Genomic DNA, 12,084 nt, shown 5'->3' on the forward strand with positions numbered 1-12,084 from the left:
TGCATTAAGTTGATCTTTCTCTACACCCTAGCTATGACTGTGACACTACATTCTGCACTCTCTCCTTTTTTCTCTATGAATGGTATGCTTTGTCTGTATAGCGCGCAAGAAACAATACTTTTCACTATATGTGAATACATGTGACAATAATAAATCAAATCAAAATCAAATCAAATCAAATCATTAAACTATTTGAAATCTAATGGATTGGCCATCCATTATACACAGCACCCAATGTTTCATTCCATTGAATGCAATGGAACAGATACCATTTTGTGCCATGGGTCAAGATGAATTTCCACCTCAAAGTCTTTGGGGGGAATTTTCCCGTTCCACCTGCCACGGGAATTGTAGTGAGCGGGGGAGGTGCGGACCTTACAAGGTCCATTGACCTTGGGTGGGATTTTCCGGTTTTGGGACTCGGAAAATCCCGTCCTATAAGTGTTGTTCAACTTGACATTTATTTTTATTCACAGTTTTGGTAGAAGGAAGTTTTGAGCATTTCTAAAGAAGTATCTGGAACAAGACAGGCAGAAAATTCTCTCAAAACTGCAGTGTCACAAATGATGCTAATGTAACTATATAAATATAATTTACACAATGAGCACTTAAATTACAACCTCAAAAGATGAGAGTTATCAGATACAATGTTGCAGCTCAGTTAATTGCAAAATACACAATTAAAGAAAGGAATCTTACCATTAAACATGTAATGACAATAACAAAGGCGGTGAGGAACATAACAACAGCATAGACACCTTCTTTGTCCCAGATTCCATCCCTCCCATGTTCTCCATGCATAACTTTTTTCTGAAAGAAAATAGCAGAAGATCGACATTAGTCCAGACTGCTAAATATCCATTCCGCCTTGCGTTTTATTTTGCAATAATAAACCTGTAATGTACCCACCTGTCACAATTAGGAAAATCAAACCACAAAAAACAATTCAGACAGATGCACTTGTCAAAAATCTTATACTCATCCGGTTTTGAAAGATAATTCTCCCACTTATCTGTAGAAACAATTTAAAATCAAATCAAGCTAGAGACACAAGCCAGCTTACAGGAACACTTCTAATCACACACACACAAAATAATTTGTTTAAAGGGACCGCAATGTCTTTCTAGTGTCAAGAGCTCCCTACACTAAAAATCCAATCCTTCCAATTGATTTCCTGGTCGAGACTTCTTCCTGTTGCAGCCGGGAGGTCTAGTTTTTGTCCAGCTATTTAAATATGGTCTTTGCTTCCACAGATACCAAGTACCCTCCAACATCTCATCCAAGTAGCCATTTTCAAATGTATATCTTGACAGGTAAGCAACAGCAAACTATCTTAACAACAGGACAGCATGCTCCTTCATACTTTTTCCTGGGATGTGCGCTGGTATTTATTGCCCATCCTGAATCGCCCTTGAGAAGGTGGTGGTTAACTTTCTTTAACTGCTTCAGTGCATTTGGTGTAGATAAATCTACAGTTCTGTTAGATAGGGAGCCCTAGGTTTCTAACCCAGTAATGATGAGGAAACAGAGATATGGTTCCAATTCTGGGCTTGTGTGACTTAAGGGGGAACTTGCAGGTGATGGTGTTCCCAAGCACCTGCTGCACCTGTCCTTCTAGGTGGTAAAGATTGCAGGTTTAGAAGTTGCTGTCAAAGAAACCTTGGCGAGTTGTTGCTGTGCGTTAAAGTTTAAAGTTTATTTATTAGTCACAAGTAGGCTTACATTGACATTGCAATGAAGTTACTGTGAAAATCCCCTAGTTGCCACGCTCTGGCGCCTGTTCGGGTACACCGAGGGAGAATTTAGCACGGCCAATGCACCTAACCAGCATGTCGTTTGGACTGTGGGAGGAAACAGGAACACTCGGAAGAAACCCACACAGACACATGGAGAACAGATTCCGCACAGTCACCCAAGCTGGGAATCGAACCCGGGTCCCTGTGGCTGTGAGGCAGCAGTGTGAACCACTGTGCCACCGTGCTGCCCGTTTTGTAGATGGTACACACTGCAGCCATGGTGCGCCAGTGATGGAGGGTGAATGTTTAAGATGGGGATAGGGTGCCAATCAATGGCATCAAGCTTCTTCAGTGTTGGAGTTGTTCTCTTCAAGGCAAATGGAGGTTTATTCATCACACATCTAAATTGTACTTTGTGGACAGGCTTTGGGGAGTCAGGGAGTGAGTTACTCAATGTAGAATACCAGCCAATTGACTTGCACTTGTTGCTATTGTATTATCTGGTTGGCACTGTTGTCCCTGGCCATTAGTGACCCTCAGAGTATTGATGGTGGGGGATTTAGTGATTGTAATGCTATTGACTGTCAACATGACTTTTGTAATTATAAACATATTATTAGCATTTGATTATTAATACAGGCTTTTAAAGTGGTGTGAGAATAAAACTATTTTGTGCTTCTCAGGCCATACAATAAAGAGATAACATGAATGTTAACCTTTATGAGGAGAACTGAATAGGCCCTTGTCTTAAGGGACCTCAACTCCAAATAACAGACAGCTATCTTGACCAATTATTGCTCGACACTCAAGTCTAACTCAAAATAAGAGAAATATTTGGAGACGAAGAATTGTCATCAAGCTGAGACAATGTGTGAAACTAGCTAAAAACCAATGGGCTAATTCATTTATGACAAGTTATAGACCAACTGATCATTTTCCAACAATTGGCTAAAGTGGGCTTTCATTTTGTAAGGTGTAAAAAAGGGGGTCTCGAGAAGCTATTTTGAGTAAGGATGGGGCAGAGGTAGAGAGGCAGGGGCTGAGGCAGAGCAGAAGAAGAGAGGTGGGAAGAGGGTGATGTGCTGAAAGCTGTTTACAATGTTGTCACGTCACGGCTTGGTCTGAGAAGGGTGGCAAGAAGTCTGTCAAAGTTAAGCTTTCTGTTCTTACCTGCTGCTGCTTGCTGTTAATTGATACTTTGGGAGAATTTTCCGTCCCGCCCGCCACGGAATCGTAACGGGCGGGGGGGGGGCAGATCATGCAAAGATCCTTTGGGATTTTCCGGGTTTGGGGCAAGCGTGGTCGGAAAATCCCACCCTTTGTTTTTTTAATCTTTCTCACTTGTTACCTTTTTGATGGTTAATAAACTTCCTGAATTCATCATTTAAAGTATTCTTTCTTCTTCCATTTGGTTAAGTCTCTAGAACCTTACGTGATTTATGATGGGGAGGGGGGTATTGCAAACAAGTGAACCTCATAAATCTTAGTTCACATAAATAAAAACAACTTCTACCTTGAATGTTGCCAAAAGAAAACTCAAACATCAACCCACATCTGGTTAGCCGAATATTCTATCTCCCATATATATAGTGAACGAGAGACTTTGGAATATCTTGAGCACTTCCCATGCCTTGGCAGTCAGCTCTCTCAAAAGGCCGCCTTTGACGAGGAGGTCCAACACTGGATCAGCTATACGGCTCAGTCTTTTACAAACAACATCAATGGTGTTCAGCAACAGAGACATAGTCCTGGTGTACAGAGTAGTTGTCATCACCACATTCCTGTACTACAGCGAGACCTGGACTGTGTATCAGTGACACATAAGCGTGTGAAAGAAATTCCACAAGGCCTCCCATTGCATCCTCCTGATTCAATGGAAGGACAGTCAAACAATTGTTGGTTTCCTTCTTGGAGTGGAGATGCCGGCGTTGGACTGGGGTGGACACAGTAAGAAGTCTCACAGCACCAGGTTAAAGTCCAACAGGTTTATTTGGTAGCAAATACCATAAGCTTTCGGAGCGCTGCTCCTTCGAAGGAGCAGCGCTCCGAAAGCTTATGGTATTTGCTACCAAATAAACCTATTGGACTTTAACCTGATGTTGTGAGACTTCTTACTACCTACTTCCTTCTTGGAGCCAGCTACAAAAGCATTCAGGCAAATTTCGTACAGAATCAACTTTGGTGGAGTGGACAATGTGTCCGGGTGACTGAAAAGCGTCTCTCCTACCAGTTTTTTAAACTCTCAAGTGGCTAACGTTCTGGGGAAAGGCAAAGAAAACACTTCAAAGACACTATAAGCTTTCCTTGGAGTGCAGCGATATTAATGGCCGTGGGGAACTTGTGACCAAACATTCAAAATGGCGACAACATGTCCATGAAGCAGCGACACGCTTTGAGTCCCAGCGCTTTAACAATTAGGTAGAGGGGTAGCAAAGAAGGAAAGAGAAGGAACAAATCTTGCACTATGGATCCCGCTGCCTTGTGGGCCATCCTGCCCCATGTACCCAAACATCTGTGGGTCAAGAATTGGCCACTTTAGGAAAATAAGGACGCAGAGTGGAAACTCATGACCCTGAATAGACATCATCTGAAGGGCATCCAGAAAAGATGAACAAACTCTATCCTTTTCAATGTTATTTCCATCTAAAAAACCAGCAGCAGCCAAGCACAAAATTACCAAGCTTTGTAATGATGTGATTAATTTTCAGTGTGCTTGGTTTTCCTGTAGCAAGTGGTAGAAAAACACAATTGCAAGCTAATTTTGTTGCATTAAAGGCACATTATTGCATGTGTTAGAGTTGTATACAATTCTTAAAAGTCTGCTTTGGTTGCTGTGTGTGCATATGTTTGGATGGCATGCCTGCCTTAATTGGGCATATTATCTGCGGGTTCAATATTATTTCTTTAATCTCATGAGTAAATTTAAAGTTTGAAAAAAGGCAAGTTTAAATCAAGAATTAAATGTGCTGGAAAGATAACCAGGATACACCATAGCACTGGAATACACAGAAACTATCACAAGACAGGATTTTCCAGCCTCCCCGCTGCATGTTTTCCAGCGACAGAGGCAGCTTGCCATTGGCTGCCATTGGGATCTTCCACTACGGCATTTTGCATCCCTCACCTGTCCTGCCACTGGGGAACCCACCACAGGGCGTCGCCATCGATGGGACAGTTTCTTCACAAAATGCAGGTGGAAGCTACAGATGATCGGGGGTTATATCCTTGTATCCCAGTTATTTGCCATAATTCTGGGTCATGGACTGACAAAAAAAAAGCATCTGCAACAGGATGTCTGGGAAGCACACACCAGCTGGAATTTAATACCCTCTCCAGTGGCGAGTTTGGTGGTGGGGATACATTTAATCAATTGGGAGGGTGGTGGGCGGGGATAATCTTCCTGCCTCCAACCTGATAATGTCCATTGCAAAAAGGCTCATGGATAGACTTGTTCTCTCTCTCCACCACTGACACACAGTGGCAGTACAGTGTACCCATCCACAAGATGCACTGCAACAACTCACCAAGGCACCTTGTGTTAGAATGTAATCGACGAATACATTGGATCTGTTGTAGTGTGACCAATACTAACAAGCTGTAAGGGTCAGCTGACCCAATAAACTACATAACGAATGCCAAAATGATGTGATGATCAGCTGACCAATTGACTCAGTATAAATAAGAACCTGTTGGGAATTGTTAAATTGTTTGGAATGGCCCAAGGTGAGGCCTCAAGTGTTGGAGTAATGAAGTTGCTTTGTCAAATCTTTTTCTTTGATTTATCTGTTGGAATAAGTTTTGTTTCATTTCATTGCCATTGGGCGGCACAGTAGCACAGTGGTTAGCACTGCTGCTTCACAGCTCCAGGGACCTGGGTTCGATTCCTAGCTTGGGTCACTGTCTGTGTGGAGTTTGCACATTCTCCTCGTGTCTATGTGGGTTTCCTCCGGGTGCTCCGGTTTCCTCCCACAGTCCAAAGATGTGTGGGTTCGGTTGATTGGCCATGCTAAAATTACCCTTAGTGTCCTGGGATGCATAGGTTAGAGGGATTAGTGGAGGGATATGGGGGTAGGGCCTGGGTGGGATTGTGGTCGGTGTAGACTCGATGGGCCGAATGGCCTCTTTCTGTGCTTTAGGGATTCTAAGATAAATGAAGAGTACCTTCTGTTGGATGAACATCATCTTCCAAACCAACGACCCCTACTACCAGGAGGAACAAGGGTAGCAGATGCATCGGAAACCACCACCTCTCGGTTCCCCTCTAAGCCACATACCAGCCTTTCCTTCACTGTTGCTGGATCAAAATCCTGGAACTCCCTTCCTATCACCACTTTGGGTGTACTCACATCGGATGGATTGAAGTTCACTGCCACCTCCTAGAGGCAATTAGAGCCAGACAAAAAAAAAGCTGGCCTTCCCAGCAATGCTAATGTTCCATGAAAGAATAAAAAATAAAGTCCTTGAATTTTCTGTTTTTGTTTTAACATTCATTTTACTCCTTTCTGAATCCAATTTCCTTTCCAGGGTTCAATAACCTGCGGTTTGTGGGAAACAGATACATCTCACAATTACAGCAACACCTCCTGGGTATCATATTTATGTGGGAGCACAATGCTTTCCATCACTTTCTCAAGGACATTAAGGAATGGATAATACACACTGTCCTGCCGGTGGTATTCCTATCTCATGAACAAATAAATACAACAAGCCCCCTTCACCAACCGTGAGGCCATCTTCCATTCTGAAAGAGTTCCAAGCTTGCAGGAGATCTCACACACACAGTAACAATAAACCAAGATCTTTCAATTCAACCAGCCAGAATTCCTTTATCGTTATTTATCACGAGTTGCCTCAAGTTCTCACAAGAATTATTTTCTTTGCACACGCAGCAGCTATCGACATCTACTGGCAAACCTCACTCCTGTCATGTCATGATTTTATTTCATATTTTCTGCATCAATATTTAATGTTGAAACTCCAATGGCTGCTGCTGTTCCAACTGCTCCAATCATTTCTAGATTTTCTTGGTACGTCCACCGTTTAGTTTTTTATTCAATCACAGTCGGCTGGCTGCTTCATTACTTCATTTGTTGGCGCACCCACTGCTCTATAAATTAATTAAGTTACTGCAATGTTCCAATTCTGTTGGGTTTTCCATGACGGATGAGTTGATTTGGCTGGTGCCATGTTGATTGATTGATAGCTGCCACTCCATTACTATATTCAATGTGTCGTATACTGATCTCTGATTCTCCTGATCCAATGACCTTTGCTGTCCTGCTAATTTATTAATGTACCGATGCCCTCTGTTCCATTAAGTTTCTTCCTTTGATGCTGTGCCTCCATTAGTTTATTTGTTGCTGTGCCCAGTATTGTACAAATTTAACAATCCATTGGCATCTACTCCCGAATTTAATTTGTTGGAAGTCTGCTGTTCCTTTAATTTCTTCATTGATTGGCACACTCTAACATGTCACATTAATAACTTTCTGGTGCTTCTTGCTTTATTAAAAAGTTATTAAGTTGTACCTGCTGCTCCAGTCGTTTATTCACTGGCTGACACTTAATTAGTTCACAAGATCATAAGATCAGAAGAAATGGGAGCAGGAGAAGGCCATTCAGCCCATCCACCTTTCAATAAGGTCCATAAGACCATAAGACATAGGAACAGAATTAGGCCACTCGGCCCATCGAGTCTGCCCCGCCATTCAATCAAGGCTGATATTTTTCTCATCACCATTCTCCTGCCTTTTCCCCATAACCCTGATCCCCTTATTAATCAAGAACCTATCTATCTCTGCCTTAAGGACACTCAATGATCTGGCCTCCACAGCCTTCTGCGGCAAAGAGTTCCACAGATTCACCACTCTCTGGTCATGGCTGATCTAATTGTGCCTTTAACTCTATTTTGCTGCCTTTCCTATATAATCCTCGACTTATTTGTCAATCAAAAATCTGTCTAACTCATCCTCATGACCCAGATTCCACTGCTCTTTGGGGAAGAGAATTCTAAAAACTGATGATCCTCAGAGAAGAAATTCCTCCCCATGTCTTAGTTGAGCTGCAAAGTTCATCAGTATCCTCTCATTGCCGCCACTGGGGTACGCTATAGGTGGTTTGTATTGGCTTCTATGGACTCAGTTTTCTTTTTGAATTGCACAGTGTTTAAACAAAAGTGACATATTTATTCTGGGCCTCAGGCTTAAGACCATAAGACCATAAGACATAGGAGCGGAAGTAAGGCCATTCGGCCCATCGAGTCCACTCCACCATTCAATCATGGTTGATTTCAACTCCATTTACCCGCTCTCTCCCCATAGCCCTTAATTCCTCGAGAAATCAAGAATTTATCAATTTCTGTCTTGAAGACGCTCAACGTCTCGGCCTCCACAGCCCTCTGTGGCAATGAATTCCACAGACCCACCACTCTCTGGCTGAAGAAATTTCTCCTCATCTCTGTTCTAAAGTGACTCCCTTTTATTCTAAGGCTGTGCCCCCGCGTCCTAGTCTCCCCTGTTAATGGAAACAACTTCCCTACGTCCATCCTATCTAAGCCGTTCATTATCTTGTAAGTTTCTATCAGATCTCCCCTCAACCTCCTAAACTCCAATGAATATAATCCCACGATCCTCAGACGTTCATCGTATGTCAGGCCTACCATTCCTGGGATCATCCGTGTGAATCTCCGCTGGACCCGCTCCAGTGCCAGTATGTCCTTCCTGAGGTGTGGGGCCCAAAATTGCTCACAGTACTCCAAATGGGGCCTAACCAGTGCTTTATAAAGCCTCAGAAGTACATCCCTGCTTTTGTATTCCAAGCCTCTTGAGATAAATGACAACATTACATTTGCTTTCTTAATTACGGACTCAACCTGCAAGTTTACCTTTAGAGAATCCTGGACTAGGACTCCCAAGTCCCTTTGCACTTTAGCATTATGAATTTTGTCACCGTTTAGAAAATAGTCCATGCCTCTATTCTTTTTTCCAAAGTGTACGACCTCGCACTTGCCCACGTTGAATTTCATCAGCCACTTCTTGGACCACTCTCCTAAACTGTCTAAATCTTTCTGCAGCCTCCCCACCTCCTCAATACTACCTGCCCCTCCACCTATCTTTGTATCATCGGCAAACTTGGCCAGAATGCTCCCAGTCCCGTCATCTAGATCGTTAATATATAAAGAGAACAGCTGTGGCCCCAACACTGAACCCTGCGGGACACCACTTGTCACCGGTTGCCATTCTGAGAAAGAACCTTTTATCCCAACTCTCTGCCTTCTGTCTGACAGCCAATCGTCAATCCATGTTAGTACCTTGCCTCGAATACCATGGGCCCTTATTTTACTCAGCAGTCTCACTTACATCAGATCCGTGAGTGCAGATACATGCTTCAAGCAACTCGGGGCCCCCAGGTGGGCCTGGTGGCTGAGAGGGTGTTCAAAAGAGACTGGAAGAGATGGGACGTGAGGCGATTAGGAAAGGGAGGGAGGCAATTATGAGCCGGGGCAAGTTATTGTTGGTAATGACCTGTGGTTTTAATGTGCAGTTGGAAGGATCACTTCCATTCCTCCCAGTTTCTTAAAAAAGCATATCCTTCCAGGTGGCAGCCTATAATAGATCCCTTACAGATCACTGGTTAGGCAACATCTAGACCTGGTTTTCCTGAATGTAATTGATGATCCCATATCTGGATAGAACAATGATTTTACAATGGCATGTGACTAAAGCTCTCACAGAGCTCAATATGGGGCAAATTCTAAGAATAGAAAATATTTATTCCTCATTTTTATGATTTTGGTGGTTATATTTGTTTTTGCTTTCGAGGATGAAAGGCTATGAACAGGATGAACAGTGGCGTTTGCTACCAAATAAACCTGTTGGACTTTAACCTGGTGTTGTTAGACTCCTTACTGTGTTTCCTGAATGTAGCCAGCTGAGCAAGGCTGCATTCAGGGCCGGGGGTTGCAAACTGTAATTAAATGTATTCCTGGATGTTTCATACATGACTTTCGCCCATGCTTGTGACATACTGCCCTCCCATACCAATTAGGGATAAAAAAGATTCAGTGATGGCGCAGTGGTATTGTCACTGGACTAGTAAATGAGGCACCCAGGGGTAATACTCTGGGGACCTGGGTTTGAATCCCACCATGGCAGATGTTGGAATTTGTAATTCAATAAAAATCAGAAATTAAAAGTATAATGATGGCCATAAAACCATTGTCAATTGTTGTAAAAAGCTATCTCATTCACTAATGCCCTTTTGGGAAGGAAATCTGCCATCCTTACCTGGTCTGGCCCACATCTAACTCCAGATCCGCAGCAATGTGGCTGACTCTTAACTACCTTCTGGAATGTCCTCACAAGCCACTAGGTTCAAAGGCAATTCGGAATTGGAGACTCCAGGCCCATCTTGGAGGATTGGCAACCCTACCAGGGCAGCCTAACTTTCCAAAGGGAATCTCAGAAAGGCACATTAGGGCATAAGCTCATTGTTGGGACATGGTAAAGAAAGCTTCACTCTGCATATGGCTCTATGATGTCCTATTTGGCAGCGCTGAATGCAGATAGCAGCTACTAAATATGTGTAAATGATCCAGCCCTCCAGTATACAGCAAAGACATCTCTTATTGTGTGCACTACCAGACAAAAGCTCAAGGGTCCCTCTTCTCCTGTTCATAGCCTTTCATCCTCAAAAGCAAAAACAAATATAACCACCAAAATCATAAAAATGAGGAATAAATATTTTCTATTCTTAGAATTTGCCCCATATTGAGCTCTGTGAGAGCTTTAGTCACATGCCATTGTAAAATCATTGTTCTATCCAGATATGGGATCACCAATTAATCACAGAATACCACAGTGCAGAAGAGGCCCATCAAGTCTGCACCGACGCATTAAAGGCCCTGACCTGCCCACCTAATCCCATTTGCCAGCACTTGGCCCATAGCCTTGAATGTTATGGCGTGCCAAGTACTCATCCAGGTACTTTTTAAAGGATGTGAGGTATCCCGCCTCCACCACCCCCTCCCAGGCAGCGCATTCCAGACCATCACCACATTCTGAGCTTTTCCTCAAATTCCCCCTAAACCTCCCACTTTTAACTCGTGTCCCCTCGTAACTGACCCTTCAACTAAGGGGAACAGCTGCTCCCTATCCACCCTGTCCATTCGCCTCATAATCTTGTACACCTAATGTAATTAATGTAAAATGTAAAAAGAAATGTTAAAATGTAAAAAAAAGAAATGCGAACACAAGTAAGAAGGAGCTGCTTCTGGCAACCATTCTGGACATCAGAATCTGGCTGGGTTAAAATCCCTTCCCAACAGCACTGTGGGTGTGCTTATGCCACGTGGACTGCAGTGTTTCAAGAAGGCAGTTCACCATCACCTTCCCAAGGGCAATGAGGGAGGGGCAAAATAGCGTAGCCCATATCTTGTGAAAGAATTATTTTAAAAATCAAATCAAGGGCGGAATTTTCCTGTCCTGCCCGCCACGGAAATCATAGCAGGCAAAGGTCCGTTGTCCTTGGGCAAGATTTTCTGGTCTTGGGGCGAGCAGGGGGGCGGGTGGCAGAAAATCCCACCCCAAGTCCTATCTGCAAAGGCATACTTTACAACAATATAGAATAACATTCCCTATGGTTCAGTGTAGAAATACACAGAAACAAACTGAATGAGAGTAAGATAGAATTATTTGTCGCTCAGACATTTTGATGCCTGTCATCTCTTTCCAATTTATTTCCTTTTAGGAATGCTTTCTCAGGATACATAGTGAGGTTAATCGGACCTGCAGCTCAACTGAAAAGCATCCGGCTCAACCAACAAAGTCCAAATGGACACAAGTACAGAAACACAAAATTAAACTTACTTAAAGCTGTTTCTAATCCCAGCAAATACAAATAGAGATTATTTAAAATAACAGATCAGTGTAGAGCCGGAATTCTCCAGCCATTCACAACCTGCCGTCACTGCAGGCAAAGGGGGAGAATTGGGCGCCCATTGCAGCGGGACTGGAGGAATCCCAGCGGCGTGAACGGCCGGAGAATGTTGGCTTGTACGTCTCAATTGACCACCATGGAAAGTGAACAGTTGCTTACCTCAGTTGTAACCTGTGTTATGCCAAATTCCAACAGGCTTTGGTGCAACATATTCACATTGAGCGACTGCATCACTTTCTCAGAAGGTATTGGATCCAAAATACCACTTTTGTCGTTCATTGAAGATATATAAAATTCAATGCAGTTTTTCTTGCCCTGAAAGTTATTTTCCAAATAACATAAAAATAATAATGGCAACGAGATCACTGGTTAAATAATTCACTCGACTCTCAGCTCAACTCTGCATTATTTT

At 43.1% G+C, this 12,084-nt stretch overlaps 1 protein-coding gene across 1 annotated transcript in view; it reads right to left on the reverse strand.

The window, feature by feature from the left end:
- ptprr (protein tyrosine phosphatase receptor type R) overlaps positions 1-12,084 on the reverse strand; it is a 192,181-nt gene that overhangs the window by 134,445 nt on the left and 45,652 nt on the right. Inside the window, exons 3-4 of the mRNA XM_078219746.1 lie at positions 11,832-11,987; positions 700-810 (exon numbers count right to left, since the gene is read on the reverse strand). Of these exons, the coding sequence (XP_078075872.1) occupies positions 700-810; positions 11,832-11,987 (267 nt within the window). The remainder of the gene's footprint in view (positions 1-699; positions 811-11,831; positions 11,988-12,084) is intronic.

The sequence above is a fragment of the Mustelus asterias genome, chromosome 9 (assembly GCF_964213995.1).
Source record: "Mustelus asterias chromosome 9, sMusAst1.hap1.1, whole genome shotgun sequence".
Lineage (NCBI taxonomy): Eukaryota > Metazoa > Chordata > Chondrichthyes > Carcharhiniformes > Triakidae > Mustelus > Mustelus asterias.